The sequence below is a fragment of the Mastigoproctus giganteus genome, chromosome 12, assembly GCF_048544385.1.
Source record: "Mastigoproctus giganteus isolate SK-2022 chromosome 12, ASM4854438v1, whole genome shotgun sequence".
Classification (NCBI taxonomy): Eukaryota; Metazoa; Arthropoda; class Arachnida; order Uropygi; family Thelyphonidae; genus Mastigoproctus; species Mastigoproctus giganteus.
Window position 1 is genome coordinate 157,251,693 of NC_143586.1, and position 25,417 is coordinate 157,277,109.

At 36.0% G+C, this 25,417-nt stretch overlaps 1 protein-coding gene across 3 annotated transcripts in view; it reads left to right on the top strand.

The window, feature by feature from the left end:
- LOC150077535 (uncharacterized) overlaps nt 1–25,417 on the top strand; it is a 441,090-nt gene that overhangs the window by 130,223 nt on the left and 285,450 nt on the right. For all 3 annotated transcript variants that reach the window (XM_090386301.1, XM_090386302.1, XM_090386303.1), the window contains exon 4: nt 8,643–8,772. In XM_090386301.1, the coding sequence (XP_090242427.1) occupies nt 8,643–8,772 (130 nt within the window). The remainder of the gene's footprint in view (nt 1–8,642; nt 8,773–25,417) is intronic.

The window sequence follows — 25,417 nt, forward strand, 5'->3', positions numbered from 1 at the left end:
GGCAATCCTGCTGGTCAATCTCTGAAAAAGGTCTTACTACAAGGCAGTTAATTGCAGCTGTGTATTTTGTTAATAAGCTGAATCAAAAAAAAAGATTTGCTCCTAGCATGTACACTATTTTTTTATTAACAAGGACATGGCTCTTTTAATCCATTTCCTACATTTTTTTGTATTTGCAGTGTTGTAGAGGACTGGGCACATGTTCTTTTTCACTGCTCAATTTATGACAATTATAGAGAAGAATTATTTACAGTTACTGGTATTGTAACTCCAAGTTCTGAAACCAAATTTTATTTCTTTGTGTTTCTTTTCAAAATTATGCCAGTCTTTCTCAGAAGAAAATCCTAAGTGTTTTAGGTCTTAATCATTATAATTTTGCTTTTGTCTTTTTTAGATTGATGTTCAAAATGCTTCTTTTTAATGTAAACTAATTCTGTTTAATAAACAGTTCCCAAATTATTTGTCTTCACCCTTAAATTTATGAGGGGCGTTCAATAAATTATCTATCTAACTATGAAGGAAATGAGATAGCGGCAGAAATCTTTTTTTATTTTTCAGTGTAACTCCCATGAACTTCAATACACTTGTTCCATTTTGTTGGAAATGAAGAAATACCAGACAAAATTCTTTGTCCTGTCCATCAAAGAACACATGAACAGCAGACTTCAGTTCATTATCATCAGCAAAGTGACGTCAATGTATGTTTTTCTTGAGATTTCAAAACAGCAAATAGTCACCAGGGGCCAGATCCAGACCTATAAGGTGAATGTGTAAGCTCTGTAAAGTCACAGTCTCTCAAAGCAGCAGCAACAGCATGTGACCTGTGTCTGCATTGTCCTGAGCAAACAACACACCTCTGGAAAGTTTACCTTGGCGTTTTTCCTTTTTTAGATCATTTAGGTTGTATAGTAGGGATGCATATGACTCCCCAGTGACCGTCTGCTTGTGTTCCGAGTAGTGAATGTACAAAATTCCCTCTGCATCCCAAAAAAATGGTGTCTATAATCTTGCCAACTGTGAAGGTTGTGTCCAAAATTATTTTTTTGGTGGGGGGTGGGAGAACCCTTGTGCTTCCTTGCATGGATTCTTGTTGGTCTCAGGATTCCAGTGATGAACTTGTTTCACATCCATAACAATTCTGATTCACCACAAGGGTTTCCACAGCTATCACATTTGAATCATCTTCGATGGACTATCCCACTTGAATTGTTTTGATCAGAATTTCACCTGGTACTCTGAAGGTGCACTGTTGCCATACACAGCCACCATCCTTTCATGAATTGGCATTTGCCCCTCTTCCTTCTTTGGTGAGAAACTTGATGACTGAATGATGCTCCAATTTCAACAAATCCTTAATTTGATTCAGGTGTCCTTCTTTCTGTTACAGCAGCACAATCTAAAAACGTAGTGGGATCAAAATCAGTATGATTCAAATTGAAATATGTAGAAACACGATAAATCATGAATCATTGAACTATAAGTACAGAAGTATCTTAGGTAGATAATTTATTGAATGCCCCTTGTAAGTTATTGTGTGTACATTTTCAAGTTTAAAATTTCTTAATGTACTATGCTTTCACTTTGCGAATTTGTAGAACCATCTGTAAACTATTATTTTGTTAATTGTATTGTTGTTGGAAAATTTTGCTTATCAATTTCATTTTGCACAATACTGAAGATGCTTTATAGACTACATTACAGATTGTGTAATCATTGTAATTAAGTGTTATTTTCTACAGATTTTTATAGAAGACTTTGTCTTAGTTTATACAAACCAATCTATTTAGTTCAAAATATACTATTAGTTAACAAGTATACAGGCAAACCCCGTATAACACGGTACTTCTACAACACGGTTTCGCTCTAACACAATTGATAAATTGCGCAATCGTCGCACAACAAGGTTTCGCTGTAACATGGTTTTAGAATTGCTGGAAATCTCGCATAACACAGTATTTTTGAGCGTTTGTGCTGGGAAAACCCTGCTATTATGTTAGATGTAATTTTCAGTGTTTCCTTTCCTTTTTGTGAATCCCTGCTGTTGATCCGCTAGTCGTTATTGCCTTTGTGATATTTTTCCAAAGCACATTTTTGGAGGTCATGACCATAAAACAATAAAAACAATTTGCAGTTTCCAGTTTATTGGTCTTGTCTGTTAGTGTAATCAATTATAAACGGGTAGTAAACTTGATCTTTTCGCATTTGCTATAGTACTGATAGTGGAATTCTGTGGATTTTCACGTTATTATGGTGAAATGTGTTTTCCCTTCCATGAAATATTCGATCATATAAAAAACATCCCAAATAAATTTTCAGAAACTCATTACTCTGTATTTCACTTGTGTGTATTGTGTTGCAACTTGTGCATGCATTGTTCTTTGTTATTAATTGCTTATCATTTTTACTCTTTTAATTTTACAACCAAAAAAAAAAAAGTCAGTGAACAGAAATATCAATTAGTATGTATATATTACAGTACGTATTAATTAAGCTGTGTATGTAAGCGTAAATTTATTTTTATTTTGCTAACTGGAAAATATTCTTCAATTTTCACATATCATTTAAAGTGGGGTCCACTGTATTTTGTTGGGAGATCCCTATTCCGTGCTATTGAACTTGTGCATGTTTGAGACCATAAAAAATAATTGTGACTTCGAAGAGTGCAGTTCGTGACTTTTAAAGAGAGCAGAAGGTACACGAAATTTAGATGCTGCAGAAGAGATTGTGCTTAGCAGCGATGAAGAGGAAGAAAATTAAATGAACGTACATTATCTCACATATAAGTATCACAGTTTGTAAGATAAGAAAGACATTTGTTCACTTATTCTTATTTAAGTTATTACTACTATAAAAATAAAGTTAAAATATTAAGTTATTACTACTATAAAAATTAAGTTTCTGATAGTTATAAAAAAAAAAAAAGGCGTATTTTTGTTAGCTTCTGGAACGTAACCCTCCTTTTTTGTACTGGTTCTTAGTCCCATATAACAATTTCACATTACATGAGATGACTGCTATTCCTGTATCTGCACAGGATAGCAGTCGTCTGACCTACCAAACACAGCATCAGCAAATATTCTTGCACCTCTTCTGTTTAAGCGTATCCCATCTGCGTAGAAACAGTCTCTCCTGTTAATAAATACCAACCGTGCTGAGCAAAATTTTATCACATGAGCCTTATGCTGTCTCTCCAGGGCTGAATTGATTGACAAGGCTCTCATGAAGTATTCCTCCCTATTGTGTCTGTGTAGAATTGCAGACACTTTCAAATGTAATCCTAACTTGCATCATTTTTTTAAACATTGCCTTGTACTTGTTAAGTACGAGGCAAATATCATTAGTGCCAACATGTATGGCATTGTTGTACCCCTTTTATGCCCTTAAAAGACATGCTCCACAACAACATCAACTTTTCCCCATCTGACATACCCTGGTCCTATTCCACCTATCATTTTTTGCATAATATATTTCCCATTTCCTTGGCAAGTTGCTGACAATAAGTACCTCCTGTTGGATCAGCATATTCTGTCTTTGGGATTTCTGCTGTGTTATCTGGTGCCCAGGGATAAGGTTTGACATTGTGGTGGGCAGCTGAGATCTTGATGGGATCCCCCCCCCCAAGTTTAGTTTCTTGAAGGGCATCCACACATGTTCTTTAAGCCTGCATAAATGCCCATCAGAATTCTGAGTTCATGCCTATTTCCTCTTATTCTTTGCACCAAACACTCACAAAGACATCCCTCCCCCTTGGCTGTGTTACATCCCATCCCAGATGTCCACTAACATCAAACAAGTAGCACATTTTGTAAGGCCAATAGCACCCCTGCTGTTTTGAGCCTTTGTTTTTTTGCTCTAGTCTGAGGCATAATTTCTGTTTAAATTCACTTTAATTTGAAAATTTTACACTAAACTAATAACACAACTCTATTCACAGTTTTGCAGTAATAATAATATGTATTATGTTAGCAAGTTTACATTATTATATATATATTTATGTATATTACACTATTTTTTACGTTATTACGTGCGTGCGTGCACAGATATGTAGATATATAAACACATAGTACCCTTACCTAGAAAGGTGAAACTTCGCAGGAACTTTAATCTTTTTCTACGTACTCTCCATGTATAGTAACACATTACAGTAAACCCCCGCTATTCGCGGGGGTTATGTTCCTGAGAAATGCCGCGAATACCGAAAGCGCGAATACTGAGTTATGGCTCCCATAGTAATAAAAGGGTTCCGTTCCAAAGTATGAAATATATAAGAAAAACTAGTCTAAAATTTTGTCTATGTATGTATTATATGTACCTTCATAATATGACTATGTACATAGACAGTACATAGTGAAATGCAAGCATATGGCATCGAAATGAAAATAAGAAACGGTTTAATATTAAATGTAATATTTATTAGAAATTTCAAACAAATCTTTCAAACTAGTGCCTTTGCTAGCTAAAAAACTTATCCCGCCAGTGCTATCACCAGTTTCGCTAAAGTGTTGATAAAGGAGTTTTGCCTTTTCACGAATGATGAGCGAACTTAACGGAATTTTATTTTGAGTTCGGTCTTCTATCCACAGATTTAAAGCCTTTTCCATTTTTTCTAATTTAACATCACGAGTTACAGAGCAAATTTTTGAAGCAATTAGCGCGTTTTCACAGACACTATGGCGGATTTTTTCTTCCGATTTCTTGATTGATCGTACCGTTGACTCATTGATTTTATAATGTTTTGCCACTGAGAAGACACTTTCACCATTAGAAATTTTGTCTAATAACTCAATTTTATTCGCCAATTCATCACCTTTGATAATTTCACATTTCTCTTGTTATTCATGGCCATATTTTTGTACGGGTTAGAAAGAACTTGTCCACAATAAAGTCACTTTCTTCCGTTAACACACTCGAAAAAGTCTGTTTTACACTGCAAAACGGTAGATTTATCATTTTTGTAAGCATATCAATTTATAAATTGATAAATTTATTCAATTGTAAAAGCATATAAATTAAAATCAAACGACGAAACCTTCCATGGCAAGCCCATAACATATACCGAACAAGGATTAGCGAGAAACATCCACGTTCGCGATTTTATCACCTCTCTCCCTCCACCCACTGAGCACTGTTTTGACAGGGAAAGATAATTTTAGCCTCACCCATGTTTTTTTTATGGCGGAAAATGTTCACGGCGCCTTAAAATTCACATTTTTTTAGGTTTCATTTTATGTTAAATCAGCGACCGCGAAACCGCGAATACAGATACCGCGAATAGCGGGGGTTTACTGTACTCCCATTTATGGATAATTTTGTTTAATGCCTTGATCATAGACGTCCACACTTTTTGCCTGAAACCACGATTCCACTTCATCGATGACTTTCTGAGATGAATCAAAGCTGTATCCACGCAATGGTTTCTTCATTTCTTGAAACAAGAAGAAGTCTGATGGTGCTAGGTCAGGAGAATAGGGTGGGTACTGCAGTAGTTTGAAGCCCACTGGGCAACAAAGTTGGTGGTGGCAATGGCTTTGTGAGCCAGTGCGCTGTCTGACAAAAGACGGACACCTTTGGTTAAATTCCACGCCTTGTAACTAGTAACGGGAGTAACTTTTTTTTTCACCTTCAAACTTTTTTTCAAACCTAACTTTTTCAAAAGATTTCTGTAGTATTCTCTGGTAAGTGTGGAACCACAAGGTAAGTAATCTGTCAGGATAACCCCTTTTCTGTCCCAAAACATGGACAATATACCTTCTTTGCAGATGAAGTAGTCTTTACCTTTTTGGGAGGCGGGAGGAGGTGTGCTTACACTGCTTTTGACATGTCTTTAGTTTCCGGATCATGCTGGTATACCCAGCATTGGTCATTTTTCACCAACCAATCAAAAAAGGTTCTCAACATCTGCATTATATACTCCAACAGCTGGCGAGAACATTGCATTCGACATTTCTTTTGCAAAGGCATCAGCAATCATGGAACCCATCATGCAAAGACCTGAGACATGTACAGATGGTCATGTAAAATTCTGTGGGCAGACTCATAACTAATTCCCACTGAATTTGCGATGAAATGAATTGTCACATGTCTGTCACTCAGCACCAACTGCTCAACCTTTGCGACTGTCTGTGGATGTTGATAGCCTTCTCTTGGCTCGTAAAAGATGCTTGTACGACTGCACTGGAACTCCCTTTTCCATTTTTTTAGTGTCACAGGATAGACAATTCTGCCCATAGGCAGCTTTCATTTCTTCGCCAGTTTCCTGAGCTGTCTTGCCCTGCAAATGCAGGAACTTGATCACTGCTCGATACTCCACTTTGTTAACCGTAGCGTCCTTCCTCAGATTCTGGGCTCCACCTCTGGTGTGCGGGAATGAAATTTCACATGTTATTGAATATGTAGACAACTTATATTAAAAACAGCATCTCCCTACTGATGTTTTATCTAAATGAGGGTACAAATTTTTTTGATACTCCCTTGTATATATATATATCCATATTATGCTATCAAGTTTACATTATGTATTACACTATACATTAATATTCATAAAGTTGTAAATTGGTTATAATAGATAATAAAATTATCTCAGAGATATCTGTAATAAAACTCAGTAGTTTTGTTACAGATATTCTTATACGGAGCTTAGATAATTTGAAATTGCTTAATTTGAAATATTGGTTATTTTGAATTATTTTTCTGCATGTTGAGCAGAAAAATTAAACAGAAAAATCTGTTCTATAAAAAAGAATTATTTAACTTGAAGTTTGGATAATTTGAAAGAATTTTGATTACCCTTCAGCTTCGAATTATTTAGTATATACTGTAATAATCATATGAAATTATCCCCTAATTTTTTATTTTGGTCAGTTAAACCTTTCAATTCTCCTCATTCATTTCTCTTTTGTCATACTCCTGTACTAGAATGAATGTTTTTGTGACTTCCAAGATAAATCCTTTAAACATTTTCCAGTCCAAAATGCATTTGTGTCCCACAGCTTATAATTGTTTTTGCATTTAACACAGGTCAAGAAATACTGTGGTTCTCTCTGTCTCATCACATCCTTTGCTTTGGATACTATTAAATCCTGATATTTGTGGTTGCTATCCATTGTTGTTCTTGATATCAGGGCTGTTCAATAAAGAATGGTGTGTGTGTGTGTGTGTGTGTGTGTGTGTGTGTGTGTGTGTGTGTGTGTGTGTCACAACATACCTTTATTAATCATTCATATTTTGATAGTCCATTTCAAAGTAGACCCCATTTGATGAAATGCACTTACTCCAACCTTCCTGCCATTCTTCAAAAATGTGGAGGAATCCATTATTTGACATGCTTTTGAGAATTTCATCCAATGTCTTTACATCTGTTTTCCTTGCAGCTCCTTCTTTAACTTGGGAAATAATAATAAAAAAAAAAAAAAACTCACACAGTGTAACGTTAGGCTGTAGAGCAGATGAGGAATACATTTGATATTAATGCTGGCTAAGTACTTGATGGCAATGTGAGGTCTATCATTTTCATGATGCAGCATCCACCCACTTGTGTGCAGTTGTGGTTGTTTATGATGAATGTGATTGTGCAAAGTGTGCAGTGCAGTTGTGTAGTAAGACCCATAACAGTCATATGATATGACACAACATGCTGGTAAACCATTCCTTGAATGTTAAAAAAAAAAAAAAAAAGAAGAGAGAGAGATGACCATAACCTTTCCTCCAGAAGCCACAACTTTTGTTGATTTTTTTCAGTATTGGCAAAGGGCTAGACTTCAAACAGAGCTTTGTTGCTTACTCTCTGGGTCAAAATGAAGGCGTGTCTCATCCACTGTTAGAACTATGCAGAACCTCACCATCTTCAATAACCATCCATTGTGGCTCCTGACAAGCCCTTATGCGAACTTGCTGTTGCTCAGGTGTGAGTGGTCTTGTAACCCAGCATGTACAAACATATGTCATATGCAAATGGTCATGTAGAATACTGCATGTGCTTCCTAATGATATTCTCAACATCTCTGCCAGTTGCCTTACTGTTGCCATGACCACTGATATTTGTTATTGAATCACATCCATCTTTAAACATTCTAAACCACCCATGAGCTGTGCTATATGGAAGTCTAGGCTCACCACAAGCCTCTTTTAACATTTCATACACTTTAGCTGATATTTTTTTGAGATGGAAACAAAATTTGAGATCAGCATATTGTTCCTTGCATGTCACATCTATTGTTACATAGTGAAACTGAACAAGCCTGAACTTGACCGACTGCCAAGTTCTCACCATGTGTACAAGTCAGCCGTGCAGTTGCTATGTGATGCAGCTTGGTTTGGTCCTAAATTCCGCAGCTCAGCTAGAAATAGCAAGCAGTATGGTTTTTCGTGAAAAATTGTGATCCTTCTTTATTGAGCAGTCCTAGTATGTCCTAGATTCTTGCTGAAAACTGTTATGGACATATCTTAACTCGTGGTACCATCTCTCAGTAGACACTCTAAGTGTCTATGAGACACCATCTCATAGACACTTAGAGCCATTAATGCTCTCCCCGATGCTATAACATTAAATGTTTCATTTCACAGTAATTGCTTAAAGAAGGCATTATAGATGTTAAGTGCTGTTTTATTTTATTGTCTATACAAAATTATGTATATTTTCTCAGAAAAACCGTGCTATGATTCCTTGCTATTGGGAAAATCAACCTGGTGGGTGTCGAAAGCCGCACTGTGTTTTCCTGCATCAGAAGGTTCGTGGAAATATCACAGAAGCATTGACTGTTAAACCTGAAGGACGTAAGTTGTATCTTTTAATGCACATGTTCTTGAAAATGATTGATCTGAATGAGATTTTTATTGGTTGATTATGAATTGATTTATTTTTATTGGTTGATTATGAATTGATTTAATTCATATCCTTATTTGCATCTAAATTTTCAGCATATTGGTGATTTGTGTGTATTTAGTACCTTTCTAAGTATACAAAGATCACATGTAGAACAAAGTTAAATGCAAATACGGGGGCTATCAATAGCCCACAAAAGTGGAATGGAGAGGGGGGGGCCTATAAATATGTTGGTTAAATATTAGATTAACATATCTCTTACGTTGATAAATCCTTAATATTTTTACTGCAGATAAGCACTTAATATATATTTTTTAAACTGTTAAGCTTAAATTTATTATTAATATTTTGACATGTTTTTAAAAGCTTGCCAAGTCACACTTATTTGTTTATGTATTTTCTTATGTATTTTCTTATATTTATAAAATCTTAACTATATGCACTGTGATTCGTCAGTGGGCCTTGTGGGATGGGAAAATAACCACTCATAATAACTGTAATAAATATACCAACCCGAATATGTGACAAAGTTTAATAAAATAATTGAAATAAATATACCAACCCATATATATGACAGTGTTTAATTAGTTACACGATAAAACTGTAAATTTAATATATGATAAAATACAATTTTACCTTATATTAATTATATTATATTATTATTTCGGGATTTTGAACATTCTGAATTTCAAATGAAATTCAGAATGTTCATTTGAAAAATAAAAGTACATAATTGCTTATTTTGTGCAGTGTGACACTAAAATGCCACCAATTGAAACGTTTTGGACACTAAATGAAGTTTTTCTTATTCAATAGTAAGATATTTTTAATAGATTGAGTGTTGGAACTTTTTGGTCCTGCACCATGTGATCATATACATCTGAATGTTGTTTTAAATCTCTCGTAAAATATTAAATTCTGTGATTTCAATTAAACGTTGCTACACGCTGTCCGGTTTACTTGAAACCTTGCTGTAAACAATAAGTCAGTGAAATTCTTCATCTCTGTACATCCTCTAAATCTGTTATATCCATTAGATGTATATGTTCATTATGGTACCTAAGTCAGTCTTTGATTCTCAGATTTCTTTTCACTATTTTCCATCATGCCGTCCTGTTGGATGTTTAGCCCTATTTAGAGTACAGCTCCCATTTCTCATTTTTTTCCCTTAATTGTCACTACAGAATCAAATTTTTGATTAGTAGTGGGTGTGATGCATCATGCGAAAGATCAAGAATACTGTATCTAGTAAGCAGATGATGTCCGCATAATGCAAAAGAATGGCTGACGCGCATTGCCCAGTGCAATATCATTACATGGCTGTTTGAGATAAGAATGTTGCGTATTGTAGTTGCGCTAACTGAGAGATGGTACCACGAGTCAAGATATGTCCATGACATAGTTTTCAGCAATAATCTAGGGCATGCAAGGGCTGCTCAATAAAGAATGAACACAATGATCACTAAAGGCTTGTATCCAAATCTCCATCTTTATTTTCTGTTTAAACTAAAGCTTGTAATCAATTTGTTTTTGAACAAGTTAAGTAAGAGTAGAAAATCTGCTTCTTGTTCAAATGGTGGTTGAACATTCTGGTCTTTTGCCAAAGCTGTTGGCCACAACTTCTCTCCGTCTATACTCCCACATCTGTTACAACCTAATGGTTCTGTTGCATGCTGAGATAAAAATAAAGTTGACTTATTGCCATCTTATTTGTCTTCTAACTCCTGTGTCTATGACCTTGTTAAATCATCTTCTCCCATACAAAATACGCTCTGGGCAATACCTCCTAGTCTTCCAACAGAAGGTTGCTAAAAGAAAAGCTCCAGGTCCTGATGGAATTTCTCCACTTGTTCTCAAAGCCTGTGCTCATGAGTTTCCTCCTATTTTGTGTTCTCTTTTTATATTCACTTATTCCATTGTGTATTTTCCTTCTGCTTGGAAATTACTCATATCCAGCCAGTTCTAAAACAAGGTCACTACTCTCTCTCCTTGCCAGTTATCATCCTTTTGCCTCAGCTCTTTCCAAAGTAATTCACAAATTCATCAACCTCAAGCTCTCAGTTATTTCGAAACCTTCCATCTGATCAGTGATTGATAGTGTTGATTCACTGGTGATATATTATCTTATAACTAGAGTGACCATACGTCCCAGTTTAGCTGGGACAATCCTGGATTTGACTGTTGTCCTGGCAAGTTTAGTATATGTTCCGGTTAAAAAATATTTTTATTTCAACTGTAAATTTTTTATTGGTCTATTCTTCTATTTCACAGAGGTTAATTGATACTAACTTCCTAAGGAATTATAGCTTCCAAGTAACTTAATAATAGAATTATTCACAAATGTAGAATCTTACGCAAACAATAAATATGGAATAGATAAATTATCATGCTATACTAAATCAAATTCTGTACAAAAAGAAATTGTGATATTCTCCGAATAGAACTGGAAGCTTTAGTTGTAAAAATCCATAAATATTTTTTTATATATATATATATATATATATATATATATATATACATACAGTTAGAGTAACAGATCTACAAACTTTCTGCGAAGAGGCTGATGTTAAGTATAAATATTTATTTGAGCATGGCAATACATATTTTCTTTCCTTGCTACTTGTGATAAACAGAATTTTGGAAATGTTTGTGCCTTTGAAAAATTACTTTTTGAATCAACCAAAGTGCCCTACCTTAATTTTAAATTTCTTTAAAGATTAAAATGCTAAATTTTGATTATTGTTTGTTCAGAGTCAGTTTGAAAACTTTAATCTAAACTTAAAAATAGAAGATTATTAAAGTTTGTTCCTACCAAAGCACGAGAGGAATTAAACAAAAAATACAGTATAGGTTTTAATATTTTCCAAAACGTTATTTACCAATTCTATGATTGTGCTGTAGAATATCTTGAACTGTAAGGAAATTGTCCAGTGGTACTTCTGTTTTTGATGGTATCTGGAAAGTTCACAGTGCCCACAATTCACCACCGGGAAAATTCATCATCGGGGTTTAATTAAACACTTTATCATTATAATAACATTCTGTAGTAACAGTATTTAAGGTGGGCTTGGCATTAATACAAAGAAAATAGTCAAAATAGAACAATGAAATAAAATTTTTATTATTACAAAATAGTAGTCTTACATATAAAATATGATAAAAATTTTACTATTACACATAGAATAGTCAAATATAAAATATTTTGTTATGATAAAAATTTAGTTATCAATAGTACTATATATATAGTAAACATAATATAAAGCAGTAAAAAGACAAAATTTAATAAGAAATGTTATGAGCTATGCCTCGAATAAAGTCTAGAATATTATTCAGATCATATTCATCAACAAGTTTTCTCACACACTGCACAGTCACGATATTTTTTTTTTTGGCACTTGTGATTCATGTCCACTCACGTATTGTTCGAACCGCACTTCGTTTAGGCTTTATTCTTTTTTTAAACAGTTTATAAATTTCCATATGTTTGTATGATGGGTCGATACTTGTTCTTCAAAACCTCTATGCCAACCTTCCACAGAGTTGTTTGTTTTTGGAAAACCTTCCAAAATAGTTTCATTCCACATTTTATGTGGAAAATGTGGTTGCTGTTGTTGCTGCCTTCTTTGTGGACGTCCAATCCACGTATCTTCAAAGTAGTGAAGAATTTCTTGTGACTCTGGAGGAAAAATCCCACTTTCACATAAAAACTCAAATACATATATTACTGCAATTGCTGGCACAAAAGCTATTGCAGATAACATATGCAGCTTTAATGTGAAATCTGCATCAGTTTCGTATTGTTGCTTCAGTCCATTTCTCTGAATCGTACAAAAAATACACTGAGTGAAATGGAAGAAACAACCTCTGTTTTGCATTTGGAAATTCCTTCTTACACGCACTAATCATCGCCTTCTCAAAATCAATGGTTATCGATAATGATGAAAATTATGTCTCTAAATTCTTTAACTGTTGTAGAAGAGTTATGTAGGTACATTCTGACTTGTCAGGTAACAGTGCTTGTCAGGTATACACTAACAGCAAAGATACGTTCTGTTTCAAACCATTTATTGAATATAACTGATGGAATAGCAGTGGAACGGTTTTAAAAGTTCCATCAGCATACCAGTGGTCACTTTGTGCCAATAAATGGCAGTTGCATTGTGTTGAAAAAATTAATATCCGCTTCTCTTCTGGACTGGAATCAAAAAGTAAAAACTGTTCTCCGTTGCACGTTTTGGTATATTCTTCAGGAAACTAAATATTACTACGGTGATTCGAAGAGCTGGACCAGACATATGTTGATTTCTAATATTTCTTATTATTCTTTTAATACTGTCTACGTGTGGAAGTTTAGGCGTTGCCACTAGACTGCATTCACTAGTAGCACTTGATATTATGTAATGTGGTGCATCATTTGTAATTTTCACACTTGTACTAATGATAACATAAACTTTCACTGCTTCTACTTTTGTGTCAACACAATGATTGTGTTCTTTCTTCCATGTTCTAACAATTTTGTCATCAAACTGTACTGACTCGTACTTGACATTTTGTTTTTTGATACTTTTCGCATTTCCAATGAGTCTTTTCTTGAATCTGCTTGTCTTCAAAGAAGCAGTGACTGCCAATTATCAACTTCCTCTTTCCTTTTTCTGTATGAATAAACTGGAGAGACATTTTGGACTGTTAATGAAGTAGGGACTGGAGCAAAATTAAGAAATGCCATATTTAGATTTAATAGATTTAACAAATGGTATATTTGATTATTCTGTGAAACGTTTCACTCAACTTTTTTCTGTGCATACTGTGGAAAATGGCATTTATACCTGCCATATTTGTACTGTTAAAAATCAGAGGCAATTTTCCATGAAGGTGCCTTACATATGATAAAAGAGGAGTTTGCAGAACTCCATTTTTATGAACAAAGTGCAAAAATTGTTAGTTTGCAAATGACAGCAAAAAAATTCTTTTTTTATAAAATAAATATATAAAATCGTTACATAAACAAACCCTGATGAATTTTCCCGGCGATGAATTATGGCCACGGTGAATTGTGGGTGGTGAACTTTCTGTGGTGAATGTTCCTAGATCTGTTTTCGACTGGGTAAATTTGTTTATATTGGCTGAATGGAACAATATTGAGATTTATTTTTATTTTTCTGAGTCTAAATATGGGGAAAAGTTTTAAAATATTGTAAATAGAGGTTATTTGATGAATATTGTATTGTAAAAAAGTTTGTGGAGGAAAAATTTCCAGAATGGATTCAACAAAACAGTTATTGTGAAAATTTTTGGTTAGAAATATTTACACATTTCAAATCCAAGTTAATTTTCTATTGACAATATATGCCATTTGGTAGAATTTGCTCCATGTCTACCAGGAACATTAGCTCTGGTAGAGAGAGAGAGAGTATTTTTGCAGCTAAAAATGTTATGGTCTGTAGAAAAAAGTCGATTTAATGTTTTCACGATAACAAAGTTGTTGATTATAAAATATAATTTTTCTGAAAAGTGCAGTCAATTCTATGAGGGGGATAAAAAAACAGTATCATACTGAAAAAAATTTCTACTTCAGAGAAATATGAATGGTATAAAAAAATAAGGAAAAAGAAAGTGAAGATAATGATTAAAAGATTACATGTTTATAACCAATGTATCGTATGAATTTCCTAGAACTGTGAGAAATTTTTCTTTAATAAATTTTTTACAAAAGTTCAAAATTCAAGATTTATATAATTTTGTGATTTAATCATCAGTTATTTATTAATACACTAAATAAAATATTATTAAAGTTCTCAGAAAATTAGAACGTAATTTACTTTACTTACGAAGGTACATATAATTAAAAAGACGCGAATACTAATATTATCCCCTATTTCCTTCTTTCAAACAGTTGCATTGTCCTGGTTTTGTCCTAGATTTTTTTCTTTGGAACACGTTTTGTCCCAGTTTTGCTCCAAAAGTATATGGACACCCTACTTATAACCCATATTTGACCAAATTTGATGGAAAAATTAGGTGAAATTCAGGTTGCCCTTGACATTTCTAAGGCTTTTGATCTTGTTTGGTATAAAGGGCTCCAAAACATGCTCCCATCTTATTAATTGCCAACTGTTTTACACTCTTGTTCCAGTTTTCTCTCTAAACACCTTGCAGTGATCCACAGGGTTCAATTCTTTTTATCACTCTTTTCCTCTTGTATATTAATAATTGACTGGAAATCCTGTCCATAGTTTTTGCTGTTGATACCTCATTACATTCATTTTGAGAGACTGCCCTGCACAAACATCTTCAACTTCTCATATTGGTCCACCACCAATTCTTTTAATACAAACTTCCAAGTAACTCTCCATTGTGACAAAGATAACTTAGTTGACATTACATTAGTCCATCTGAAGCTTAGTCCTGTCTTATTTCTCATATAAAAAGTGTACTGCTTTAATGATACTTGTTTTACTAGACAAGGTTGCATACCTTTGTAGGGAATTAAAGTACTCAGAAAATTAGGTCTGTCTGTCTTGGCATAAGCACTTCACAAATATTGCTTCTTCTACATCAAAAAAACTGGGTTGTATTTTTTGTTTTTGCTCTCTGTGTCACTTTTTTTTAATTAGCTACTGACTCTGTAGAGGTTTAGAAAAGTACAAATTGTAAATCTGCTCCACCTTGGAATGTTTTTCACACATCTGCAATAACTTCCTTCAAAACCTGTGTCAAGCTCTTAGATTCCATTCAAAAGAGGGCAGTGTGGTTACTTAACCTGCCGGTAGTATTGCATTGCCTGATAGGCCCTTTGGGAAAATATTTAATCCTAGTGACTCACTGGTTGGAGATTGGGAGTTATTTTTTGTACCTTAATAATGTCTTTAGTCTTTTGTGTGCTGCAATTTTTTTGCCCCTTTATTGTTGTTCACTTCGTAAGCTAAGGGGATCTGTGATCCAGCATTGTTTATGTTAATCCATTGTCTCTGGTCATGTACATTCACATTTGCCTGTGTAGGTATTATTACTGAAAATGGTTGAAATTGTGGCCAAGTACAGTGAATTTACCATCAGATTGTAACTGTGGTGGGAGTATACATTTTAGAATTCTAAAAGAATTCAACAGAGTTGGAGCGGGGCATTTTGAGGGTTTTTTCTTTTTTAAGACTTACTCCTGCAGTCTTTTTCTTTAATTTCAAAATTTTGGTTAAGAGGGCCATGGGGCATATGGTTATGGGTGGGCAGGAGGGCATATTCCCACTCTGCCCACCCCTGAATATGCCCCTGGTTGTTACCTGTATTTTTATCTAATGTCTTGCATTACTACATATATTTTATATTACTGTTCTCCAGTATTACTCTCACACTGCGTTTGGAGATATTAGCTATAATATATTTTGTAAAATAAATAATAACAACAGCAACAGACAAGAAACTGTGTAACAATTCAAGCATAAAACAGACATCTAATTTTTGTTAGCAATAGCTTGAGAACTCTCTGAAGAGAAGAGCCACGCTTGTTTGGACCAAACTGAAGGCAAAAATTGTAACAGAAAACATGCTGCAGGATCTGTTAGATCTATTTCATCCATAATTCTGAGTAATGTGCCATTTCCAGAACTACTGAAGTAGGTCTGGATTGGCAAGGTAGTGAATTAGTCTTGAATTGAGATTAACTCTTTCAGTATAATGTTGTGCTGGGCAGCACATCATTGTAATATTCCACTTCCAGTCCAGTGTTGCATATTGTGTGCCATCATTTCCGATTATGGACTTTCTCCTTGAGCTGTACTGGCATAATTATTGTACTACCATCTTACCTTTTACCTTTCATATAAACAATCTGAAAAGCTAAATCCATGTTTATTGATGTTTATATTCAATTATTAAACATGCAATATTTTTTTTTTTTTTTAGTCTCTTTCAGTTGGTTGTTGTTGGCGTTTCCGATTATGAAATTTATGTTCCCACTGTACTGATTCAATTATTCTACTGTAATCTATTTATAATTCATATAAAGAATCTGAAAATTGAATCTGAATCTGAATCTGAAAATACTACTATTTGTTAACAATTGTCTAAAAGAAAAAATACTGCCTGCTGTTAACAATTGTTAACAGCAGGCAGTATTTTTTTTTTGTCTTGAATTTGAATGTTTCAATTGGCACAACTGTTGGTATTTCTAATTGTGAAATTTTTTTCCCAGTATACTGCCATTTATTTATACTTCATACAATCTGAAAAATTGAATCAATGTTTATATGCAGTTGTTCTTCTCAAGTAAAAAAAAAAAAAAGTAAATTGCAGCCATTATCAACCCACTGCAGGATGGAAGCCTCCTCAACAATTCATGATGAGGGAAATGGACCATAATCTGCCACGCTGGTCCAGTGCGGGTTGGCAGATCGACCGTATTCAGCAGTCAGGGGCTTGAACCCCGGTCTACTCAAAGAGCGTGTGCCACTGCACTTCCGCTCCTGACCACTCGGCTACGGAGTATCATGTGGAAACTGGCACAACTTTCTACATTTCTGATTTATAAAATCTGTTTTCCCACTGTATTGCCATCCATTTATACTTCATATAAATGCTTAGTCTGCCCATACCTGTTACCATCCCGCACGAACTCCGCTAAATATCGGATCTTTCTTGAGCAAGTTCTACCAGGGTTACTTGACAATGTCCCAGCAAATGTGAGACGCAACATTTGGTTTCAACATTGCGCCTGCCCATTATGGAAGGTGTGTTCGTGACCTTTTTTTTTTTTTTTTTTTTTTTTTTTTGGTAGTTGTTGGCGCATCGGCTTCTGTGGCCATAATGCACTTCCCAAGGAGGTTTTTGCAGTACTTTTGATCCAAACCCGAAGTGGGATTTGAACCCGCGACCTTTTGGGTTGCCAGGAAGGCACTTTACCCACCCGGCTAGCCAGGTCGGTTCGTGACCATTTGAACAGGCGTTTTGGGCATCGATGGACTGGTGGACCCATTGCCTGGCCCCCACGCTCACCTGATTTATTGAGTCTTGATTTCTTTCTGTTGGGGGGCCCTCAAATCTATCGTGTATGAATCGTCTGTGGAGACAGAAATGGATCTCTTGGGGAGACTCATCTGCGCCTACTGTCAAAGAAACTCCAGGTGTGTTCGACCATGTCCGCCAATCCATGCTGCGTCGGTGTCACGCATGCATCGCGTCTCGTGGTGGAACCTTCGAGCATCTGTTGTAACATCATGAAATGCATCCATCTCGTACTCCATTGTTAATATTATGGTCAAATAAATGTTTGCCACTAATTACTGTCTTGTGTCATTTCTGCTTCTTGTGCCTCTGCTACTACTTTTCCGTGACATTTCTGGTTATGGGTTCCTATGCAATTCACATTCCCTTAGATGTTACTTACCTCCCTTAAACGTTTGTACCAATATTTTTGAGACACCCTGTATATATATAAGTTGTATTAATATATTGAATTAAGTATGCATAAATGGATGTGAAAGTTACACAAAGTGTCAGTAACTAGAAGGGTGAGGAAAGTAGAAAAATAAGTGTAGCAGATTTGTGAAAGGTGAAAGAATGTTAATATCCTAGAGGTTATGATGAATTAAGAAAATTATGGGCCGAATTACCAAGCCAGTATAGTTGGCTCATAATTTTCTTATATTGGCTTGTAATTCTAATTTTCTTAATTCATCATAATCTGTAGGATATTAATATTCTTTCACCTTTCACAAATCTACTTCACTCCTTTTTGTACTTTCCTCACCCTTCTAGTTACTTGCGCTTTGTTCACATCCACTTATGCATACTTAATTCAATATATTAATACAACTTATATATACTCTTGCTTCCTTTAATGCTGCTTTGTTCTTTTAGGTGCATCTGTTATATTTATGAGTTCCCGGGTTTACGAGTTTTTTTTTTTATCAAGTATCAACAAAATCAAAAATATGAACAAAAAATGTTTAATGCGGTATTTATGAATGTTTAATGTTAAACATTCATAAATACCACATTTTAAACCACACGTGTAGCTAAACAATACAGTGTACCTCGATTTACGATATTAATCCGTTCAAGAGACACCATCGTACATGAAAGTATCATAATGCGAACCCAATAACACATTGTTTTTGGTAATTCGTTCCACGACCTCGCAAGTTGAAATTTATACTATATAACTCTCTAAAAGGCCATTTTTATAGTGTAAATTGTATTATTTACCAATTCAAATCAGTACACTTTCATCATTATCATATGTTCTGTTATAAGAATCAATTTTGAATGCCTTTGTGATATTTTTCTTAAGTGCATTTTTGGAGGTCACTACCATAAAACAATAAAAACAATTTGCACTTTCCAGTTTATTGGGCTTTTCTGTTACTGCAAGCTGTTATAAATGGGTAGTAAACTCCATATTATTGCATTTGTAAAAATACTGATAGCTGGAATTGTGTGATATTTTACATTATTATGGTGAAATGTGTTTCCCCTTTACTGAAATCTTCAATTGTATAAAAAAACATAAATAAAATTTCAGAATCTCTCTTCATTTTTTTTTAAGCTTCGTAAACTTGTTACTCTGTACAGATCTTGTTAGTAGCAATTTGTGCTTTCCGTTAAAAAATGCTGATTCATGCTATTGAAATTTATAAAGAAAATAGAAGATTATCTTGGAAATAAACGGCTCTTCAAGCATTTCTGAAGAAGACAACTACACTCCTTGTGCAACACACCAACGAGTGCTGAGCCCATAATGAGTGATCAATGAGTGTGCACCAGTTGATGATGATGATGAAGAATAAACATTCTTTAACATTTGTAAGTCATAAATAATTTCTCTATTATTATAATTTCTTGATTTTACAGACTAAATTTTCATTTCTTTGGATAAATCAATCATTGTTGATAACATAACCCCTATTTTTAACATTATGTCTATGGGAAATAAATTACCACTTTACGAGCATGTGCCAGGAATGAATTAACTCGTAAAGTCAGGAACTACCTATATATATATATATATATATATGTAAATTAGATAAGAGTAAGAGAAGTGGGGGAGCTGACTTGTCAGGTGTAGTTATAGTGGAAAAAACTTAAATAGTGCCTGAAAAATAAAAGCAGAATTAATAAGATTAAACATATACAAAAAGTACTTAATGCTATTAATCCTAAGATTTTAACTAAGTCATCAAGGGCCAGCGGCCAATACTAAAGAAAATTCAGCAAGAAGTGAGGCCTCTGTTTCTGTTATGACATATATACTGATGAGCCAAAACATTATGACCAGCGAGTCATTATGCAGATCGAAGCAATTGTAGGTGGACTACGGCATGTGCGCTGGCCCTTACACGGTATAAAAAACACCTGATACCGTGCTCTGTTAATCCGCTGGTGAGGTGTTGGATGACCACGGCTCATCGATGCATGAGGTTGAGCGAAGGCTCTCACGGATAGTACATGGCAATAGAAGGGCGATTGTGGTGCAACTAGCTGGTAATTGGAATGCTGGTGATGGGAGTAATGTGTCACAACACACAGTACATCGAACCCTGCTGAAAATGGGGCTGCGTAGCTGCAGGCTGCTTCAAGTGCCCATGCTAACTACGGTTCACGGGTGACAGTGCCTATAGTGGGCATGCGAGCATCGAAACTGGACCTTGAGTGATTGGAAGAAGATCGTCTGGTCTGATGAATCACGTTTCCTGCTGCACCATGTGGATGACCGGGTACGTGTGCATTGTTTACCTGGGGAAGTGATTGGCACCTGGATGCACCATGGGACGAAAAGAAGCCGGTGGCAGCGGTGTCATGCTTTGGGCGATGTTCTGCCGGGATACCCTGGTCCAGTCATCCATACGCCGGGCACTCCGACATCTACCACCTACCTAAATATCATTGCTGACCAGGTACACCCTTTCGTGGCAATGGTTTTCCCCTCTGGTGGTGCCATCTTTCAGCAGGATAATGTGCCATGCTACACTGCCCGGATTGTTCGGGACTGGTTCACGGAACATGAGGAAGTATTGCCCTAGCCTCCAGATTCCCCAGACATCAATATCCCATTGAGCATCTGTGGTTTGTGTTGAAACAGCAACTCCGATTTGTGACTTCTCAGCCACGGACCTCACAGGAGTTAAAGGATCTGCTGGTTATGTATTTGTACCAGCTACAAGACACATTTAGCGTCCATCCTCACCAGGTACGAGCTGTTTTGGTTGCATGTGGAGGACCAACATCATATTAGGTATGTGGCCATGTTTTGGTTCATCGGTGTATGTAACAGGCAAAAATAGCGAGCAAACATATATATCATAGCTGACCCCAACAGAGACAAAAAAGAAAAGGCATAAGAAACCATTCAAATATAATTAAAAATAAAAGTAAAAAGCCAAATGAAGATAACATTATTACCAATTAATTCCAGTTGAAGTAAAATTGAATAAATAGCAAACTGCCCTACGTGAATTTTAAACAAAGGAAATGTAATATGAAGACGAAAGGATATAGACAAAATATAACAACTCTGTGGTGCCTGAGGTGCTTGAAGCGAATGTATCAAGGCTGTAACAGTGACCAAAGAAGCTGGGGGGGAGAAAAATAGCATCTTGAATATTGCTTTTGATTAACCTAATCATGCACGAGAAATAAAATATGTAGTATTTAAAAAGAACAAAAAGTAATTATTAAAAGGGGAATATATTAGTGCTTGGGCAGTTTGGGGTTGTGTAACCTGTACCATGGGTTGCGCAAGACCTATCCATTTGCAGCAGTTACAGAAGTTTAAACCATCATGTGGTGGCAATCCTGATTCATTCAGAGAGTATTATATTTGAATGCACTCTTTTTGAGATGTTGCAGTACGAATGGGTGAAGCTGACCAAAAGCACTCTTTTTTGAGATGTTGCAGTACGAATGGGTGAAGCTGACCACATTAAACTTAAAGGCATCTCTTTTATTATATATGTTTATTGCAGTATGTGGGCTGTTCATATTAATGTAAAAGTCTAAGTATTAACTATCCCACATTTCTGCAGGACTTTGCTAGCATTAATCCTCCAGAACTTACTTTGGAGAGAACAAATAACTATGACTATTCAGCTAATTACTTAGCTGAATAGTCTTACTTAGCATTAAGTAAGAGTAGGAGACCAGCGGAATTACTTAACAAGTACAGGTCACTGTTGAAAAAAGCCGTGAAGTAGGGTTGAATTTGAAAGTGTCTGCAATTCTGCCCAGACACGATAGGAGGGAGTATATGATGAGAGCCTTGTCGATCAATTCGGCCTTGGAAAGATTGTGCAAGGCTCAAGGGGTAGAATTTTTTTCAGCCTGGACTGTACTTGTTAACAGGAGAGATAGCTTCTACAGGGATGGGATACACTTAAATAGAAAGGGTGCAAGAATACTTGCTGATGCTATCGAGGCAGTGTTAGGTGGGTCGGAAAACTGCTAGCTTAGGGGGGGGAGACAAAGACTAATAGATTAACAGTAGCCACTGGCAGAGGTGAAAGAGATTCTTGCACTGCTTCTATTGGAATGAGCAGAAGCCTGAAAACAAGATGCAGGATATTTCAGAGACTGCTGGAAGTCATTGCGATACAAGTAAACACATGGGTTGTGTTAGGGTAGCTAAGAATAGAAACAGGTGCATGTATACTTGCGTGTACACCAATGCTAGGAGTTTAGTAAATAAATTTGATGAATTTGAGGTATTGCTCAAACCATCAAAGGCAGATATTGTTGGGATATCAGAGACGTGGTGTCACAGAGATATAAGGAATGCAGAGCTGGAATTTGGGGAGTACAACGTCTACAGAAAGGATAGACAGGATAGGAAGGGAGGAGGGGTTAGCTATTAGTTAAGAAACACATAAAATCCAAGGAAGTGAAGCCAGTCGACATCGATGGACAGGGCAGTGTCGAGTCAGTTTGGTGTGACATAAACATAGGTAAATCAAAATTGAGAGTAGGAGTGTGCTATACGCCTAATGACTCTGATGAGTATAATAAGATACTGTACAGGGAAATAGAAATGGGCCAGTAAATCTGAGAGTCTTATAATGGGGGATTTTAATTTCCCAGATATTGACTGGAATTTGTGGCTTGGTCACGCACACACTAGCAAGGCTTTTGTGGATTTATTGGATGATTGTTTTCTACACCAGCATGTTCGGGAGGCAACTAGAGGGAGTAATACTCTTGATCTGATTATCAGTAGTGATTCTTCATGCATTAAGAATCTGCAGATAAAGGAACCACTAGGTGGCAGTGATCACAGTGTGCTGAAGTGGGATTTACTCAAGGAGGTAACTACCATCAGAGGTAAAGGGAAGGGTTTTTGCTTTTGTAAAGGCGACTATGATGGTCTGAGACAGTATTTAAATTCTATACAGTGGGACCAACTGATGATGTTACCAAAAGCAAATTCAAAATGGGAAGCATTCAAGGAACTAATCTTGGAAGCTACCAGGCTTTACATACCAAACAAGAAATATTGTTCAAGGTTCAGGCCTAAATGGTTGTCAGATGAAGTAATGAGACATATGGCAGAGAAGAAAAATGCATGTGATACATACAAATTAATGGCATGGAAGCCTATGATAGATATAAGTTGATAGATATAAGGCAGGCAAAAGCAGATTATGAGAAATCCTTGGCAAAGGATGCAAAGAAAAACAGAAAAGAGTTCTTTACCTATTTAAACTCAAGAAGGAAAGGGATGAATCAGATTGGTCCACTGGATGTTGATGGTTCAACAGTTGAGGATCCTGCTCAGGTGGCTAACAATCTAAACAAGTATTTTGCATCTACATTCACACATGAGGAATTATTCAGGAAGGGGAATGTCGTAGGTGAAGTAAACATTGGCAGTGAGATGATTTTCTAATAACTGAGAGGAATGTGGAGGAGAAATTGTTGAGGATAAACACAAGAAAGGCACCTGGGGTGGATGGGATCTATCCAGTTATATTAAAGGAGGCAGCAAAGGTAGTAAGCAAACCCCTAGCCGTAATTATGAGAGCTTCTTTGGACTCAGCGGAGGTACCCATAGACTGGAGATGTGCAAATGTAACCCCAATTCACAAAGGAGGATCAAAGGCTGATACAAGTAATTATAGGCCTGTTAGTTTAACTTCGGTTCCAGGAAAATTAATGGAGGCACTGGTTAAAGAAGCACTGCAGGATCATCTGGACAAGAATTCAGTTAAAGCACAGACACAGCATGGTTTTGTTAAGGGCAGGTCTTGTCTGGCCAATTTGATGGGATACTATGATGTAGTCACAAAAGAACTGGATGCAGGGAATAACTTTGATATTATATATTTGGATCTTAGAAAGGCTTTTGATACTGTTGCGCATGGCAGACTGCTGCACAAATTGGAGCAGTGTGGCATTGGAGGCAAATTGCTGCTATGGATAAAGGGATGGTTGAGTGGCAGAAGACAGAGAGTGGTAATCAGTGGACACTGCTCAACGTGGACTAATGTTATTAGTGGAGTTCCTCAGGGTTCAGTGTTGGGTCCATTGTTGTTTTCTGTATTTATAAATGATATTGATGATGGTATATCAAGCTTAATGTTGAAGTTTGCAGACGATACAAAGGTTGGCAGGGTTGTTAAGGACACTACTGATGCTATGCTGCTGCAACAGGATCTGGAAAGGTTGAGCAGATGGGCTGAGAGGTGGCAAATGAAGTTTAACATTGACAAATGTAAAGTACTACATATGGGAAACAGTAACCCCAGATCAACGTATCAACTCTGTGGTACTTTCCTGACAGTGGTAGAGAATGAAAAGGACCTGGGGGTAATTGTGCAGGCAGATATGAAGTTCTCTGAGCAGTGCAGACGAGCTGGAAGAGTAGCTCATGGTGTCTTCAATGATATACAGGAATTTTTCTAGCAGGGATAGGGATGTGATTATTGGTCAGGCCACACCTTGAGTATTGTATACAGGTCTGGAGGCCTCATTTCAAGAAGGATGTAGAGCTGCTGGAATGAGTACAGAGAAGGGCAACAAGATTAGTGAATGGAACAAAGGGTTGCTCTTACGAAGAAAGGCTTAAGTTTTGCAAATTACAGAGTCTGGAGACTAGGCATCGGCGAGGTGATCTGAGCATGCTCAAGCCATTCAAAGCCTTATAGAGGTGTATAAGGCTTTGAATGGCTTGAGCATGCTCAATGCCGATGAGATTCTTCCTCTTGCTCAGAATAATCACCTGAGAGGGCATAAATTCAAATTGAGGAAGGACGGATGTTGGATAGATGTGCGGAAATTTGCCTTTAGCCAGTGGGCAGTTGGTTTGTGGAATAGACTTCCATCACTTGTTGTTGAAGTTGATAGCCTAAACAAATTTAAGGCTCAGCTGGACAGGTATTTCGAACGAACGGAGGGGTGAAATGGGAGTAGTGGTTGTGTTGTTTTTTTTTTTTTTTTTTGGCTGATGTTGAATAAGCTTGCTTTCTTGCATCATATGCCTCTACTAATGCTAATGCTAAGTACTTTTTGTATATGTTAATTGAATTTCATTTATTCTGCTTTTATTTTTCAGGCACTATTTAATTTTTTTCTATGATAACTACACCTAACAAGTCAGCTCCCCTTCTCATACTC